Raw genomic sequence first — 18,773 nt, 5'->3', positions numbered from 1 at the left:
TTATGTGATAGACCCGTTCCTGAGAAAAAATATAATAAAATTATCTTTCTTATTTTTTCTCAAGATCCCGCTACTAAGAGAGGTGTTTACTTCTTAAAATATGCTACTCCCTCCGTCCCAAATTATAAGAGAAATTCACTTTTTAGATTCATTGGATAATTAATGTATTTGGTATATATATAAACCAGATACATTAATTATTCAATGAATCTAAAAAGTGAATTTCTCTTATAATTTTGGACAGAGGGAATATATACTTAAGTGGATACATGGGAAGAGAGACTTTTATTCTCATTTGTATCATAACACAATGGATGGATGGATGGACTGATGGTTAAAATTTGCTTAAAATTGAGAATTGACATTTTTATGTTTAATGATTAGGTTAGTAATACTCACTTTTACAATTACTTTATAAGACTTTTTTATTGGATATGTGTGTACCACAAATTTAAAAATGGTCATATACGATAATACGAATTCGTTATATAGGAAAAAAAAAGTTAGTTAAGGTGAGTGTTACTACTTACTACTTATATTCTTCTATAAAAGTTAGTTGTTTAATCAATTTTAACTAATAAAAAAAATATTAGTTATTAATATATTTTAATTATCATAAATATAAAGTAAAAGAATAATAAATTATAAATAATATATATTAGAATATAATTAGAAGATAAAAACTAAAATTATATTAAAAATTAAAAATAAAATTTATTTTAGAATAAATTTTTTTGTTAAGTTATTTTAATATTTTTTTTTAGTAAAGATAAGTTGAGCTTTTAGATTGATTAGTTTTTTAAAAATAATTGGACACCGACTAGGTTATCATGTACTCATAATTATTATGGGAGAGACAAGTGAATCTTTATTGTCTTTTAAAAAAAAATAATTGGATTCGCTACGTTAACATTTTGCCACATTCAAGCGGTTATAATATTTATAATTGATAAATTAAGGTCAAGCGATTTATATTTAATACAGATTAAAGTTTTTAAAAATAACAAAAATAGAGACTTCAAAATATAGACCGTCTTTTCAATCCAACAATGAATCATGGTTGGGACTTGGGGTTGCAAAAGGGCGGTAGCCTGCGCACCCGCTAAAAAATAGTAGGTTGGATTAAGATTTTGAGCCGTCGTCCATCAAACACTATTAGAAATACTCGAATTTCCTGCGGATTTACCTGCGGATTTTAGGTAAACTTCCGCAGGAAACACGTTACCTGCGGATTTTCCTGCGGTTCCTTGTCCCCAGCTAAAACCTTCGTGGGTAATATTTTCGGCAGGAAGTTCCGCAGGTAATTCCGCAGCTAAATCCGCAGGAAACATCCGCAGCAAAATCCGCAGGAAATATCCGCAGGTAAATCCGCAGGTAATTTCTATAAAATATAATTTTTTATTTTAATTTACTTTTGAATCATTATAAATTAAATATTAAAACAGTAACTTTTTTACTACTTTTCAACTCTAGCATTTGGAATCTTAGTAGGGAATCCCTTCTTGAATCCTCAAAGTCACAAAAAAAATCTTCAAAGTCACAAAAAAATCTTCAAAGTCACATACCTATTAAACTAGTTGAAACAAAGAGTGGAACAATGAATAATCTAACTGATTCAGCACCTCATGGCTCATGTGGTTATTTATCGAAACCGTAACAGAACCGGGAAATTGAGACTCTGAAGCGTACCTTTTAGTCCAAAATTGGTGAGATTTACTTGGTTGATAGACTTTGTCACATGATCACATGTGACTCCCTCCCAACTACAAGGATTCACAAAATTGCAATCAGCACGAGTCCTACTCATTTATCACAAACTGCTAGAGTATTTACAAAATGATTCAAGTCATTGTGGAATGAAATTGCCCACCTCTTTGAATCAAAAGCAAAGAATATTGTTGACACAAAGGTTTGCAAGCTATCCAACAAATGTTAACAGAATTGCATGAGCATCCATTTAGTTCACTCTTAACTCAAATCAAATCAGCACACACAAAATAAATGGATAGCAGCTAGAAACATCGTGCATCACTACTACAACCTGTTGGAGAATACTTAAGAAGCAAATAGTTACTAATCACAATCTATATGAAAGTAGAAATTGCTGTTATCATCAACTTAGTTCCACATGATAAAGAAAGAGGTGTACCTCATGATAAACTAGTGGTATAGCATTTGAGCCACTTTGCAATTTACTTCCACTTAGTTCCTGCAAAGGAACAATTTCCTTAGCTATGAAGGCCAGTATCTAGAAAAAATTACAAAGAAATCAAATGAAAATGACATTTAAATGAGAAACTCGTTTAAAATAGGTGCATCATCAGTAAGGATAATTCATCTCATCCACAACATATGTTGTGTAGGAAGGTGTCCTAAGATTTATTCCAAGCTCATCCCATGATGTATTTTATAAATTGGATTAGATTGTGAAATTATAATTATAGAAACATATAAATATATTTAGCATCACAATTATTGGACAAAAGTTTCACTAGTGTAGATTCAGAAACATAATATATTTATTACCAAAAAAAAGAAACATAATATATTTAGCATCACAAAAATCAGATCAAGTGTTGGATTAAATATTTATCTTCATCATTATCTACAAAAGCTAAACTATGTTAAAAATTTAGTTCCCCGACGTCCAATTGCCGCATTAAAATTACAGCAGTGGATAGCGAGGGGAACACAATTATAGGCTCCAGTTCAACATTGCAAACACAATTAAAAAAGTGCACACATTATTAAAATTAAGATCTGAAGCCACAAAATTCAATAATTAATAGAAAGAGCTTATGTTTAACATGTTCATAAACTGTTTTGTTTCCAACTTATTTCAATGAAAAAATTCACAACAACTCATACTTTAGTAATAGAAACTAACCTAGAAGAATTATATAATAAGTGCTTAGTTAATAAGAGCTTAACTAACCTCAGCATTGAGAAGGTTTTGAGTACTTCCAGTTTTAGCTGTAATTGCTTCTTCTTCTTCTTCTTCTTCTTCTTCTTCTTCTTCTTCTTCTTCTTCTTCTTCTTCTTCTTCTTCTTCTTCTTCTTCTCCATTATTTCTCCAAAACCCAACATGCTGAAAAACACATGAATGAACATGAGTGAAAAAGGACACAGAAACATAATAGACAGTTCGGTTCCTTCCAAAAATTTGAGTGTCTTGAATATCTCCGTTCCAAATAACTGCTGAAATATAAAAGACATAACTGCTAAAGAAATACATAACTGCCCACTAAACTAAACTATCTCGTGAGCAATTTCGACCCCAATCCTTTTTATCCATATTTTTTATGAGAGGTCTAACAGAAACTTTTAACATCACATTCTGAATTTGTCCAACATGGTGAAGTTGAAGAAATTTCTAAGTTACAACTGATAACAACAATCATCCTCAACAAACATAGAATAAAAGTACCTATCATGTATTCATTCACCTGATAAGCTTCATGATAGAACCTTAGTGCAAAATATGGATGTCCTATACTGTAATACAGATAATTCATATTATTAGTTATAAAATTAATTATTAATTAGCAATGTAACGAATTATTACGTAACATGCTTAAGTGAGATGATTACCTCAAGGCTCACAGAACGTGTTATGCGTTTTGGTTGTGATTGGCATATCCAAACTGAGCGGCATATTGAAGCGTTCCTCTGTGTGTTCACTTTCAAAAGAAAGATATAAAGGAAGTGGGAGTGCTGAAGAAAATGAATCCTATGGAGAACCAGAATTCGCAGGATGAGCAATTTCAAGACTATCCCTAACCTCCATCACCATTTGCAACCTCGCCTGAATAGCTGTTTCCAACCAAAAAAAAACATTAACCAAATGCAACACGGAGAGAAAATATTCAAATCAAAACCAATTGAACAACACAAAGACTGACAAGAACAATGAAAAGCAATCAAACAGTAAGGGAAAAGAGAGGGAGTATACTGAGGTCTGGCTCAACGAGATGGCGAGAATGTAGCTAGAAATTCTAAATCAGTTGAAGAATCCATTCAATTCTCACCGTAAGCCTAATCGATAAATTGTTTTCAGCTTATTTTCATTATCTCTCTTTTTTAAGGTCCTGTCAAGTTTTGTAAGATAGATAAGCACAAAGATATGTACTTGATACTTCTAAAATATTCTTTAAACGGAACAAATATTTAGAAGAGAAAAACCTGTCAGAGTGGTAAACAACTTCCGAGAAAAACCTGTCAGAGTGGTAAACAACTTCCGAGAAAAACCTGTCAGAGTGGTAAACAACTTAAGGTTAGGCCATCCTAATCAAAATATTTTATATCTTGTACTAAAACATTGTAACCTTCCAACCTAAAGGTAGGGGGAGATATATGTATATCTCTAGCTTCTCCCTTCTGCTGCCACATCAGCATGACTAACAAAAAGAGTATGTGGGTGTAAAGAACTGTAAAAATGAGAACTATGTAAAGAACTGTAAAAATGGCATCCAAGTACTTTGGACAAAAGAGAGAAAGTCAAACCTCTTTCACAGGATCTTCACCGGGAGTTTCCTGTCCACGACCCCACCTAGGGTCTCTGAAAATATTCACATTTGGACTCCAATATGTTAACCCTGCTGCTCCTCCATTATACATTGCTCTTGCTTCATCCGAGACAACCTGCGAATTTACCAACCCACGTTGAAGTTTGGTGCTTCTTGATAAATAATCCAAATGTTTTGTGGATTATGTAAATATCTTTTTTTTCATATTTGGAAAATTGTGACTGGGATGCTGTGCAAGTTGAGTAAATAAAGTCTGATATAAATAAAAACCATATGACAAATAACTTAAACTATAACAAGTACCTTGGCTCTGTTCTCCAATCCCATGGTGTTATCTTGCCCATCTCCAAGTGCATCACACCTGATAGCCAAAGCAGTCTTTGCAGCAAGTGATCGAGAAATTTTGCCCTTGAACTTTGGAGTTGCCTGACCAATCAAGGATGCATGGTAAATGAGGCCATACTTTGGAGTAGCATGTTTAGTCTTAAGTGCCCTAAAAAGAGCCTTCTCAGCACCGAGAATCTGCACAGTACTACCAGGCTGCTTTGCAAGATTTATTAAGCTACCACCATGGGCAATGAGACGAGCGCCGACAAGCTCCCCAACCATAGCAGTCAAATTGGGTGCTATGGTGTTCATCCAACTCTTGAGATAAGCATATAGTTGTGCCCTATATTCTGAAACAGAACAGGCTATTCCTTAATCCAATGCACCAACCAACCCATACGCAAATAATTGAGTTGTGACAATAAGAAGGATACCTATAAGGTTGAATTTTGGGATACCTATAAGGATTTGAACTAGAATCAAATTTGTAGAAATCATATTCCCACACCTATTAGTAATTACTTGTTGAACTAGATCATGCGATGAAAACTGAGAACTTATTTAGCATTTAGGAATGTGAGTATCAACTTACCTGAACCGTGGAAGGAAAGCACTACTTATGGTTTGAGTAAGGTTAAGCTCCTGAGCATTTTCACTTGAGCTGCATCATCATACTTTTATACTTCAGCTCAACATAACCAAACTTAATAAAACAGAATCACTTTAAAAAAGAAATTAAACTGAAGTAACTTACTGGATCTCATTTTCATTGGTTTTTGATTTGTGCGGTGCTTTAACAACATATATTGAACAAGGCCTGTTATGGCCTGAACGGTTTTTAGTATTACCTCCCGCAGAGGTCGCAAACAAGTAAAAACAAGTGACATATCAAAACTATAAGTTTCCAGTTATCGACCTATTTGAATTGACTTATTTCAGCTATCTACTTTTATAACTCATACTTGTGAGACTGTTTGGAAGAACTTATGAATACACAACTTATGATATACTCCCTCTGGTCCTATTTATAAGAAAAACTTTACTTTTTAGATTCATTGAAAAGACAATGTATTTGACCCATATATTGTCTTGATACATTAGTTACTCAATGTATCTAAAAAGCAAATTTCTTCTTATAAATAGGACCAGAGGGAGTACTAATAAGCTATTTTCAGTTGACATTCATAAGCTCTCCAAGATGGCTTACGAAAATAGCTTGTAGCTTATATGAAAACCATTTAACTTTAGTTGACATTTTATTTATAGAAATAGTTTATGCATAAGGCTTATATTCTAAGCTGCAAATAAATCATTCAAATCATAAATCAAATGACAAAAGAAAACAATGACAAGTGAAGTAGTGATGATAGTAAGTTTACCATCCATCAGTGTACACAGAACCATGTTTGGATTGAGGTAAATGAAACTCCCTTTCAAGATAACTGTTGCTCCAAATTTCAAACCGAGAAGGACCATCACTCTCAGGATTTCGAACAATCAAAAGCTTCGAACTAGAAGGTGACAGAACCATAGCGGAAACTCCAGACACCTCAACCGGAAACGGAGCCCACTGTAAATTAACAGAACCGTCACTCCGTTTAGTAACGGTAGACGATAGAATCAACTTCCGTTTCTTGTTAGCCAGAAGATTCGGTTGACTAACGGAAAACATCATTCCCTGTGAAGAATCTTTAACCGCGAAAACACAAAATCAACTTAGTTGAATAATCGCAATCGCAAACGCGATTATTGAAATTTGAAATTTGAGAGTGGAATTTCGTTTACCTGAGTCTGATTTGAAAATCCAAGCCTTGTCGATAGAAGAGATTGCGGTGAATTATTGAAGTAGGCTAGAGTGAAGTGCGTATTGTTGTTCTGTTTCTTCGTCTATACCTAACGGAGATTCTTTGAGTTGAGAGCTTTTTGGATTATCCATTGCTGAAAATTTTGTGTGCTTAGAATCAATAACATATGAAATTTCACTATTTTTCTAATTTTTTTAGATTTATATGTTATTTAATATTTTTAAGTATAACTTTCATATACTTTTAAAAAATAAAAATATATACAACCTAACATTAAATAAAAAAATTTATAAAAGAATGTAAACGAGACATCACCATAATAGGGCTCTAAGTGGAAGAAAAAAAATTGATTATACCAACCATACAAACTAAACCAAATTGAAAAAATCTTGATTATTTTTTATTTGATTCAAAACCTAAGCAAAATAATGAACACCAAACTGATATAATTGTTATATAATAATTATTAGTAAATAATTATTATATAATTTTTAAATCAATTAAATTTTGATAAAATTTAAATAAAATACTATTAATAATTTTAACAAATATTTAAATCTACTAATTTTTTATAAAAAAAAGTTTTATTTTAATAGAAAAATTATATTATATTTTTTATAATCAATCATTTAAAAGTTATTGGCTTATTGGTAGATTCTTGACTCAATATTTAAGAATTAAAAATGCGGGTTCATAAACACAATTTAAATTTTGGTCAGATTAACTTAAGGTATTGTTCTACTGGTAAATTCTTTGGACCAACATGACATAAATAGAAAAATAAATAAATTATACATAACTTTTATTTTAGAAAAATATTAATTTAAGATACTGTCCTACTGGTAAATTCTTTGGTCCAATATGAGTTACATAGTAGATTCAATTCAAATATGAGAAATGTTTAAGTAATTAATAAAATTAAAAATGAAAAATTTCAACAATTATGAAATATATCTAAGATTGAAATAAAAATTAAAAATTAATTCAAATACATTATAAAAATAATTACTAACATAAAAAAAATTAAAATTAAACTAAATAAAGAACACTATAAAAAAATAACAATTAAAAAATTTATTCGCAGCAAAATCCACAGGAAACTTTCCTGCGACGTTACCTGCGGATTTCGTATTATAGTTTGGTTTTGTTATAATAAATATCCGCAGTAAATTCCGCAGGAAAATTTCCTGCGAAATTACCTGCGGATTCTTTAGTGTAGTGAGATATTTTCTTTGAAATATAAATTCCGCAGAGAAATCCGCAGGTATTCCTGCGGAATTTTCTGCCAATTTTTGATCCGCACGAAATTTTATTTTAGGATGAAATTCTCAGGAAAATTCGCAGGTATACCTGCGGAATATTTTCCGCAGAAAATTCCGCAGGTAAATCGAGTATTTCTAATAGTGAAAGCCCGTCCTGTTAAAATCTGCCGTCCGCTTAAGCCAACTCCGTCGTCTGTTAAAGTCTGTCTCACCTATTTATTAAATTCGTCTTGCCTTAAGTTTGCATTTTTTAGTTAATTCCAATAGTTCAAATTCTTGATGGTTTTATTTTATACATTTATTTATAAGTATATGTAATTTGTTTTAGGTAAAATTTATTTAAAAGATACTTTCTAAAAAGTTATTTAAAAAATAAATAAATAATTTAATTGAAAGGTAAAAAAAATTATTAATCTATTAAAAAAAGAAGAAAAAAAAGTCGGCAAGCCCGTCGTTCGTCCACGAGCCATTTTGGCGAGATATATATGATTTTTATGCCCATTTAACTTGGCGGACTTGCCCGTCCCGCTCGTTTTTGGCGGGTTTTAGGGGGCGGGGCGGGCGGCCGATTTTGTCACCTCTAGTTGGACCTATAACTCAATTTATAAAATCGGTTTGTAGAGTAAAAATTGTCTCATTTATATAATTATGTTTAAGTTATATTCTCCCTCTGCCCCAAATTATAAGAGAAAAAAACAAAATCACGTTTATTAAGAAAAATAAAAACACAATTATTTAACTTATGATTTTCTTGAAATAAAGTGCTTTGGAAGATGTAATTTTTTTAATTGATTGTTGGTTATAGAAATGATAAGATAGAATGTAAGTTAAATGTAATTTGCATTTAATTTTACCTTGAAAAAAATGAAAGATGATTTTTTCTCTTATATTTGAGATAAAAAAAATATATTTTTTCTCTTATATTAAACATTTGGACCATGAAAATAAATGGTGGATGATTGATAGCGAAAATTTGATAACATATGGTCCATAGAATGTTAAACGTGAGTCTTGAATCTTGATGTCTTGTTAAATTAATAATGTGTAGTTGGACCTAATTCAATTTTACAAAATTGATTCGTAACATGAATGACGTCAATTATATAAACTCACTCACGCCCAACACTACATTAAACTTGTGATCGATAACCCAAGTTATTAATACGTGAGAATTGATTTTTTGAATACATTTTTATGCACCTATCATTATATTACTTGATTCATTGATACTACTCCATAAAATTAGAATTTACTGTGTGAATTGGCCTCACATATAAATGATGTGGGAGTTTTAACAAATCAGAATCTTTTCTTTTCACCACACCCCTCTCTAGAAATTGATAACTTAATTAAGAGAAAAGCTATTTCTACACCATTTGTTGACATCTACACCGTAAATGTTGATATATGGTCTACAAATTTTAGTTTTTTAATAATTAAGTTTCCTTGATTTATGTGCAAAACAATAATTTGCTTTAAAGCCCTATACGGTGTATATACGGTGTACTAAATTTGAGTGTACAAATAGCACAACTCCTTAATTAAATGTAATCTTGTTTTCCGGTACCCTCGAGACCCGAGCTTCACTGAATGAAGAATAGACAAAGAGAGTGAGCATTCCCAATATCAATAACAACTTTAAAAAAAGGACAAACATCATCTTCATGCTTCCTCATAGGTTTAATTAATTCAACACAAAATTATTGAGAATCAAATTCACATTACTATCTACTACAAAATGTGGCATATAGGTGGTTGTCAAGAAGCTGAAAAGGGAATAAAGATATCCAAAACCAACCAACAAAGCCAAAGATACGGCAAATGCCAGAGAAACAAACCACATACCACATGTTTTCTCTTATCAGTGTCCATGTTTGTGGATCATGATTCATTACACCTAATAATCATTGCACGGAATGAAAACAAATTATTTGTGGGACCTTGATTCTGTTTTTTTTTATAATGCTCTCAATAAGTGGAAACCAACACCATAAATAAACTCATCCTTAGGGGATTGGATATGATTAATCTTATTCAATAAGAGAGGCATATTGATTAATTTTGCTAGAGTAGACCCCTAATCTGTTCCATTGTGCCAAACATTATAATTACTTTTCTAACTTACTTTTCAAAAAAAAGTTATTTCAAAAGGAATTATGTCGATTCTTGAGAAGCATTTGTTGTGGGTTGAATATATCCAAATGGATTCAATGATGACATTTTGATAAGATTGGAATGAGGTGATTTAGTTGGATTTTAGAAAAATAATTTGTTGGATTTAATTGATTTTTTGTGATTTTATATATCTCGGTCTTTATGTTCTTGATACTGATCTAAATGTCACTGTGGAATGGAGGGGTGTTGGCAGAATGATAGATGGTGTTGGCTTTGGGAATGACAGAGGAATCTATGGATGTTTGATGAAGAAAAGTTGCTACTGTAATTGCAAATGTTGAAGGCTTTGGTTCAAATAGTAATGTTGAATATTGTTGGATATTGAGCCAAAGTGACTCGTATAACTATTGTTCTTTGTGCAAAAGAGTGATAAAATGGTTCGGTCTATGTGGGATGTTTGTTTTATCTGTAATTTTTTGCGAGGTTGACTAGGATTTTAGGTTTGTATTCTCTATTAAGTTTGCTCGGTCTCATCCTATTTTCTATGAGTTTTATCGGGAGCGGACATTAGAATGGCAGACAAGGTTTTTGCTACTTTTAAATTTAAGGGGTGCATGGCCAACTCTTTTTTTTAGCGGGACGCGCTAATGTTTTATGTTGCCATGTTTACTATGATCGTTCTACCCTATTTTTTAATGGAATTTGGCGGGCAAGCTTTAATTAGGAGGGTATACTCCTTTGCCACTCCTAATTGCACATATCAATGATTTTATCTCAAAGAGACACACGTTAAGGTTACGTCCAACTTTAAAAGCTCTTCTTTGATTGTTTACCTACTTGGGACGCTCCAATGATATGTGAAATTATGAATGGTGATCATTGTGATATTTATCTTTGTTTATACCAAAAAAATATTTTGTTATTAACCGACCACAAAATAGTCGAAATAAAGTTTAATCAAATTTTCTATAATTGAATGAAAGATAGTCGAGATAAATGAATATTTCTCAAGTTTATTAAGGTCCATGAAGGTAGGGAGTGTTAAAAACAACCAAAGGCATGTACAATTTGATAATTCAACATTTTTACTCATGTAACATGTTAGTAACACAACTAATTGTAAAAACATCTTCACTCAGGGATGATCTGAGATAATAATAGCTCATGCGTGGATAAGGAAAACAAAAATGTATCTGGAAAAGGGATAATGGGTAAAACGCATGACATCACGTACACCAAATAATGGGAAGAAATGCAAATTACCCATGAAAATAGTCGATTGAGTCTAGTACAATTAGACTATACACTTGTGTTATGGTAAAAGTTTCATCAACATGGACTGAGCATCAACTTCGACATCAAAGAGTTCATACCCTTATAGACCTAATGATCCACCTGAACAATCAGTGGTAATAACCACACCTTTCATCGGACAACATATTGGATATGGAGAATACATGACATCATGTATTAAGTTTCTTAATAACTAGTAAATAATTTTACACTTATAGTTCACTATGAGGTTAAAACACGCCAATTCAGGTGACAATTTTGTTACCTCCCCCACTCAATGAATCCAAATGTGCCAAGGACACATGGACGTAGCAACCCAAAGTCATTTGGTTATCGCAATGGCAGAGCTTTTGCAACTTCAATTAAATCATATATAACATGTACCTTTTATACATCTGATTTCTCAATCTAATACTTTTTAGGCTAACGCTAGGAGGTAGTCAATGAAGAATGGGATATTAAATTAGGTTAATCTTCTATTTGGAAAAATACATATGGCTAAGAGTCCTCCTAAAACACCCTGACAAATCAGTGTGTGATCAATGCATTTTGATGCACATTTCTTTATGTTTGTACTTAGGCATTTCTATGGTTTGGTTTGTTTATTTTTCTATTTTATTATGTTTTTATATTTGAGTTTATTTTTATTGTTATTTAATTTTCGTATTTAATTTTCAGCATTAGTAGTCTGCACAGAAACAATCATAATTGGAGCTCCAGAAATCCGATCGACGCGTTCTAGTAATCGTTGGAAAGTTAAGAGAAAGAGATACAACTTTTGTGTTGGACTCGAAGTTATATTCGGAGCGCATATTTTCCAGAATTTCGTTTGAAGCTGCAACATTAGTTTTATTTAGTTTTGAGTCGTTAGTTTTGGGTCTGGGATTATGTATGTTTGACCCAGTTGGGTTATGACCCGAATTCTGGTTTCTTCCATTTACCCATGGCTGACCATACTATTCACGATCTCACGTTTTCACTATTCACGAAAAATTCTTCTTGCAAGCTTTTGTACCATCCGAATGGCGAACTAATTTCCAAGAATCAATCCGCTATAATTGAATTCCACTTTGAGGTTCTTTTATAAATTCCATATTAATCTGTTTCCTTTGAATTATTCTTATAATCTCAATTATTTGTTTAATTTGGTTGTTGCTATAGGATATAATTCTTAAATTTGATTATTATTGTTGTTTCTGAATCATATTCGCGTTACCGTAGCTTTTGCGTTATCGCGTTCGATCAAATTGCGTTTGCTTGATTCATAATAGTTTTTATTCCGTTTGCTTAATTCGAATTTCAGAAACTTTTTTCGTATAATTGCTATTGCACTTGTCGATAGTTCTTGTAATCGAATAGGATCAGACCCGTTTGGGGAAATTGGAAATTTATATGAATCAATTATAAGGCGGAAGTCGATACAGTAGGTTGATTTGTTTTAGGGTGTGTTTGGTTCGAGGTAAATGGAGGGGATGGGAGTGGAGGGGAGGGAATGTTTATAATAAAATGTGTTTGGTTCAATTTTTAGGAGGGGAGAGGAGGGGAGGGGAGGGGAGCAAAATCCCTCCAAATCACACATTTTGCGTCCCCCCGAATCGGGGGGATTCGGAGGGGAGGGGAGGGAATGTGACTGTTGATATTTAATAAATTAATATATTTACTAAAATACCCTCAATTTTATTTTATTATTTCAAAATTATTATTTTATTTCGTTTGTTTCTTTTTTTTCTCTATTGCTTATATCAATTTATTATAATTATTTTTTACATTTAAATTATTATTTTTATTTAATATAAATTACAATCACTACAATTTTTTATTATAATTTTTATTTTTATGTTTATTTATATTTATTGTTTTTCTCATTTTGTTATACATTCTATTATATATATATATATATATATATATATATATATATAATATATAACGATAAGTTATTTTATGTATTCAAAATTTGTTATCAACAGAAAGATAATTTTGCGCCGAAAGTTATAATACGTATCAAGTGTATTTAATTTTTTTAACGTTATGTGGTAAGTTTTAAATTTTTAATCACTTAATATTACAAATATTATTTCCAAAAAATTATTTATGAAATTTTCAGCTTTGAATATCATATCAGTTATATAAAATCATAGGGATAAAAATGTAAACTATTAATAAAACCCCTCCCCTCCCCCTCGTGAACCAAACATATTTTTAACCAAAATCCCTCCCCTCCCCTCCCCTCCCCTCGTTTGAACCAAACATACATATAATTAATAAAAATCCCTCCCCTTCCCTCCCCTCCCCTTCCCTCCATTAAAATCCCCCTCCCCTCCCCCTCATTTGAACCAAACAGACCCTTAGCTTATTTTATTAATCACTTAATACTGTGTTTTAGCTTATTTGAATCCTAAACCAAACCCCCCACTAATCGTTATTGTAATTAATTAATAAGAATAAGAATCCTTGCGATACGACTTGAGCCATTGTCGCTATATTACGTTTTCAAAATACTCGTTTTTGATCCGCGCACGACAGCGGATTAGTGTGTCACAAGTTTTGCATTACAAGAATATTGTGTAAGCAAAGAATATGTCTTACAATGGAGAATAAAATTTTGACCCAATTATTATACGACAATAAATATTAAGATTGAGAATATTACCCGCTTAGATTAATGAATCCTACAACATACACAACAAGACCCGATGTTCAAATTATAACCTTAGTGGGTTCAAAGATACTAACACCAGTTGATGGGTATATTGGTGAGGAAATATGAGTTACATATCCACCCTACAAGTGTAATTCTCTAATGATGCCAAAGACTCTATGAGGAATTCTCGAATTAAACTAAGTCAAGCAAAGGAGGAATTCTCCACCTCCAATTCAAGATCAATAATTTTCTCTAATCCCTATTAGAATATCTACAACTGATACTGTCATACCCCAAAATTTGGCCTATTGCTATTACATTTTATTAACAGGGACGTAGTAAAAATTCTACAAGGGGTGTATATCAAACTAGTGGGCTTGACATCTTGATTGGCAAGCCCATTTCAAAAGAGTAACCATTCTTTAAATTGTCCAATTCAAAAGATAGGAGTATACATTAAGTAAAAGTGTGTATTTAATTGGGCTTATTATTCATAAGAATATGAGGCCCAATTTTAGGATTCAAAATTATTTTTAAACTCGGGTTTTATAAACTTCCTCGGTTTATCTACAATATTTTGGATTTTGTAATTATTTGTTTCTATCAAAAGTATAATAGTTTACTCTTAAACTATTTATATTTTAATAAATAGAAAATATTTGTCTATGCTTCAAACACTTTCAATTGGTTTTTTATTACAAATAAATAACATAGCACAATTTGTAAGGAAGCAAGACTTGCAAATAAGAAGTCGCGGGTTTGAATCCCATGAGTGACATTTTCACACTTTTTCTCCTATTTTTACCAATTTTATAAAATATGGGCTGTTGGGCAATTGGATATGGGTTATTTCTTTTTTGGGATTTTTAACCTAAATTTCCCATTATAAATAGGACCTTTGGCAATCCTATTTGGGGGACCTTTTTTTCACTTTCACGTACAATTTTCACAAATTCACTCACACACACTTTTTTTACTACGCTTCTCTTCTCTCTCTGAGGGTTTGTCTTAGGGTTGTCTTGAACAACCCTAACCTGCCGTTGTCGATTAACTGACAACGGCCGACAAACCCTTTCCCCCTTTCAAACGCCATTTTCAAACCACTCAAACTCAAAGCTTATGGCCGATGATTACCTATGAGGCCTCCCCTAAAAAAGGGTTTCTGGCCATTGTTGTCTCGATCTGACAATGGTTGGCTCCCCCAAAAAAAGGTTTCTGGCCATTGTTGTCTCGATCTGACAATGGCCGGCTCCCCTAAAAAAGGGGTTTCTGGCCATTGTTGTCTCGATCTGACAATGGCCGGCTCCCCTAAAAAAGAGGTTTCTGACCATTGTTGTCTCGATCTGACAATGGCCGGCTCCCCTAAAAAAGAGGTTTCTGACCATTGTTGTCTCGATCTGACAATGACCTATTTTTAATTTCACTATATATGGCTTTTGGCTTTTGGTCATTGTTGTCTTGATCTGACAATGACTCTGTCGAAACCTTTGGGTTTTATTCTTTTGTCCAATGATTAAACCTTTTGGTATGAGGTCACCCTTTTATTTAAAAACGTTTTTATTATCGTTCCTCTTTTTGGCCAATGATGTAACATGAGGCCTCCATTAAAAAAAACTTTATTCTTGCTGTATTTGGTTTAGCTATGGTCATTGTTGTCTCGATCTGACAATGACCTTATCAAAACCTTTGAGGTTTTGCCCTTTTTGCCATACATGGTCTTTGGTCTGTAGTCATTGTTGTCTCGATCTGATAATGACTCTATTAAAACCTTTAAGATTTTACCCTTTTGGCCAAAGGCATATTTTTTTTATTAAACCTTTTTATAAAACCTAAAGGCTAAATGGGTCCCCTTGAGTACAAGGGAGGGAAAGGGTGCCTAACACCTTCCCTTTGCCTAATTAACCTACTTACCCAAATCTCTCTTTTTTAAGGGTTTCTCACTTGCCCAAATAAAGTGGGCGGCGGCTCGTTTTAACATAAATTTTTAAGCAGGTTGCTACAGATACTTGACCTTATGGACAACAGTTGTTGGCTTCAAATCTCATAGAAAAACCGTCAAGAGTTACTTTGGGGGTATAATTGAGACCCAAAGACACACCTTTGTATAGGAAACCTACGTTTGATCGATTGTGTGTGTTTTATTAGAATAATAATAATAATAATATAGTGGCTTTTATTTCTCCCACATAATAACTAGTGTGTTATGTATTATGTAATATAAATACTCTACCTAGTCTTCAGTTGTAAATAAGATATGCATATGATACTTTTGTATATTCAATACCAAAAGTCCAATGGTCCAATTCTATTCTTTCGCTTCAAGATCGAAGATCTTGTAATATAGTATCACGAAAGCATAACCAAAACTCTAGTCCCTTTCAATCATCGCCTTCACTTTCATTCTCACCCTCTCTCTGTATTTTGATTTTCCCCCTTCTTTATCATGGCATCCAACAATGGCAGTTCATCCTCAGATAATGAACTCAAATCTCATAAAGAATCCAAAGAATCCAAAGATCCGACGCTAAACCCTCAAATCTGTTCTATCTGCATCTCGGTGAAAATCCAAGTTCAATACTCGTAACACCGTCGCTAAACGAACATAACTACCAAAATTGGAGTCGTTGTATGCGCCGTGCCTTGACATCGAAGAATAAACTGAACTTCATCAATGGAACACTCACCAAGTCGTCACATTCTGACCCTAATTTTTCAGCTTTAGGATCGCGCCAACAACATGGTTCTTTCTTGGATCAATCGTGAAGGTGTTTTCATGTTGGTTGCATTTGCGGTAAAACATACCTAGTTTCTATTGTGTTATGCAGGCTGCATATGTGTTAAGCTAATACAGGTTCTGTAGTGAATGTCATGACCGATGTCATGACGTCCTTATGTGACAGTTGAAGCTGTTATATTGTATTAATTGTGTTTAGGAAACCTTTTATTGTGTGCTGAATATTTCGTCCAGAAGATCTTGCTGACAGCACATTCTGTAACAACTAGATGGCGTGTGAATTAGGTTAACTTGGTTAACCCTAATTTGTTTCTAAAAAAGCCCAAGGCCTAAGAGCTGCGTATAAAAGGACTGCAATCTTAATTTGAATGCAGACAGAGCAGATTGTGTATTGCGAAGAACCCTAGTTCTGTAGTTGTCTCTTGTACTCCAAGCAATTGTCCTTGATGATTGCATTGGAATAGGTTGTGTTTGTTAATTGTCACTCTAAGCTTTTAAGCATGAGTGTGTGTCTCTTGATTGAAGCTTTTAAGCAGATCAAGGTGTATTTTTGAAGAGTATCTTCTCTCTGTAATTGTTTATGTTTGTTTGTAATCACTATTGTGATTGAGGGGGAGTGAGTGGAGATACTCAGGTCTAGGAATAGATTGGAATTGCATTGGGTAGGTTTTAAGTGAGGAGTTGTAAACGAGGGAGTTTAACTCCGAATTAATTCGGCTTATATTTGATTCCCTCCCTGGCTTGGTAGCCCCCAGAGTAGGTTGTTTGAACCGAACTGGATAAACAATTATGTATGTTCTTTATTGTTTTTATGTTATTCTGTTTTAATTATCTGTGCTATATAATTTTGGATGTCATAACATCCAGCAAGACATCAAACGCGTGTTACTAGAATTTTCAATTGGCATTAGAGCAGACACCCTGCCTATTTACATCTGGGTGAGATCTAGGGATAACAAAATTCTGGTACTATGGAGAAGGAACTATTAGTGTTTGGGAATAGACCACCCATCCTGGATGGCTCTAACTATGACTATTGAAAACCCCGTATGGTAGCAGTCATAAAGTCTGTGGACAGCAAGGCCTGGAGAGCTGTGGAAAGCGGATGGAAACATCCTCAGAAGATTATGGAAGATGGAACCACTATTCTAATTCCTGAAACTCAATGGAGAAAAACTGAAGAAGAGCTAGCTTTGGGCAATTCCAAGGCCCTAAGTGCCTTATTCAATGGGATTGACAAGAACATATTTAGGCTTGTGCAACACTGTGAGCTAGCTAAAGAAGCTTGGAATATCCTCAAAACAGCACATGAAGGCACATCCAAGGTAAAGATGTTGAGACTTCACATGCTTACCACTAAGTTTGAAAATCTCAAGATGAAAGAGGATGAAACCATTTATGAATTCTATATGAATGTCCTTGAGATTTCAAACAACTCAGGAGCCTTAGGAGAAAAAATGACTGAAGAAAAATTAGTAAGAAAGATCCTCAAATCACTACCTAAGCGATTTGATATGAAGGTAACTGCCATAGAGGAAGCCCAAGACATCAGCAACATGAAGCTGGACAAAAGCACTGCCTAAGCGATTTCATTGGGTCTCTACAAACCTTTGAGTTGAGCATCTGTGAGCCTGTTGAAAACAAGAACAAAAGCATAGCTTTTGTCACCAAAACAGATGATAATTCAAGAGAAAGCAATGGTGGAAGTGATGAAAATCTATTAGACGCCATAACCATGCTTGGAAAACAATTCAACAGACTTATTAAAAGGGTTGATCAGAAGTCCAGATCAAATGTCAAGAACACTTCCAATGACATCAACCAGACCTATGATCCAAGCAGAAGATTCAAAGCTGAGGAGAAGCCCAATCAAGGGAAAGGGGTTCCGTGTCATGGATGTGAAGGATTTGGACACATAAGAGCTGAATGTCCTACCTACCACAAGGAGCAAAAGAAAGGACTGTCTGTCACTTGGTCTAATGAAGACTCTGATTCAGAAGAAGAAACTGCAAGACATGTCATAGTTTCAACAAGAATCTATGAATATGATGATGATTCCAGTGATGATGA

The 18,773-nt window shown here is 33.2% G+C and overlaps 1 protein-coding gene and 2 non-coding genes across 28 annotated transcripts; all 3 read right to left on the bottom strand.

Moving 5' to 3' along the window:
• Positions 1-1,462: 1,462 nt before the first annotated feature.
• On the bottom strand, positions 1,463-6,813 carry LOC131630787 (probable nucleolar protein 5-2). Of its 26 annotated transcripts, none has more exons than XR_009292493.1 (7): positions 6,639-6,813; positions 5,288-6,542; positions 4,830-5,203; positions 4,504-4,641; positions 4,183-4,248; positions 1,871-4,088; positions 1,463-1,763 (listed from the first exon to the last, which is right to left on the bottom strand). XR_009292493.1 is itself a non-coding variant. In XM_058901534.1 (6 exons), the coding sequence occupies exons 2-5, from the start codon at positions 5,349-5,351 to the stop codon at positions 4,219-4,221; spliced, it is 606 nt and encodes a 201-aa protein (XP_058757517.1). In that variant the 5' UTR covers positions 5,352-6,542; positions 6,639-6,813; the 3' UTR covers positions 1,463-4,088; positions 4,183-4,218. The 26 variants fall into 26 exon arrangements, 1 of the variants encoding a protein (XP_058757517.1); XR_009292526.1 differs by having other exon boundaries at positions 1,871-4,641; positions 5,288-5,311; positions 5,446-5,514; positions 5,608-6,542; XR_009292502.1 differs by having other exon boundaries at positions 1,871-2,041; positions 2,150-2,209; positions 2,936-4,641; positions 4,830-6,542.
• LOC131645564 (small nucleolar RNA snoR31) lies at positions 2,533-2,608 on the bottom strand. Its single transcript, XR_009297166.1, has one exon. It is a non-coding gene; the product is annotated as a small nucleolar RNA snoR31 (small nucleolar RNA).
• LOC131645573 (small nucleolar RNA snoR136) lies at positions 2,629-2,770 on the bottom strand. Its single transcript, XR_009297174.1, has one exon. It is a non-coding gene; the product is annotated as a small nucleolar RNA snoR136 (small nucleolar RNA).
• Positions 6,814-18,773: the final 11,960 nt, after the last annotated feature.

The sequence above is a fragment of the Vicia villosa genome, linkage group LG1, assembly GCF_029867415.1.
Source record: "Vicia villosa cultivar HV-30 ecotype Madison, WI linkage group LG1, Vvil1.0, whole genome shotgun sequence".
Lineage (NCBI taxonomy): Eukaryota > Viridiplantae > Streptophyta > Magnoliopsida > Fabales > Fabaceae > Vicia > Vicia villosa.
Note: the sequence above shows the minus strand (reverse complement) of the source record. Positions and strands in the feature narration are given on the sequence as shown.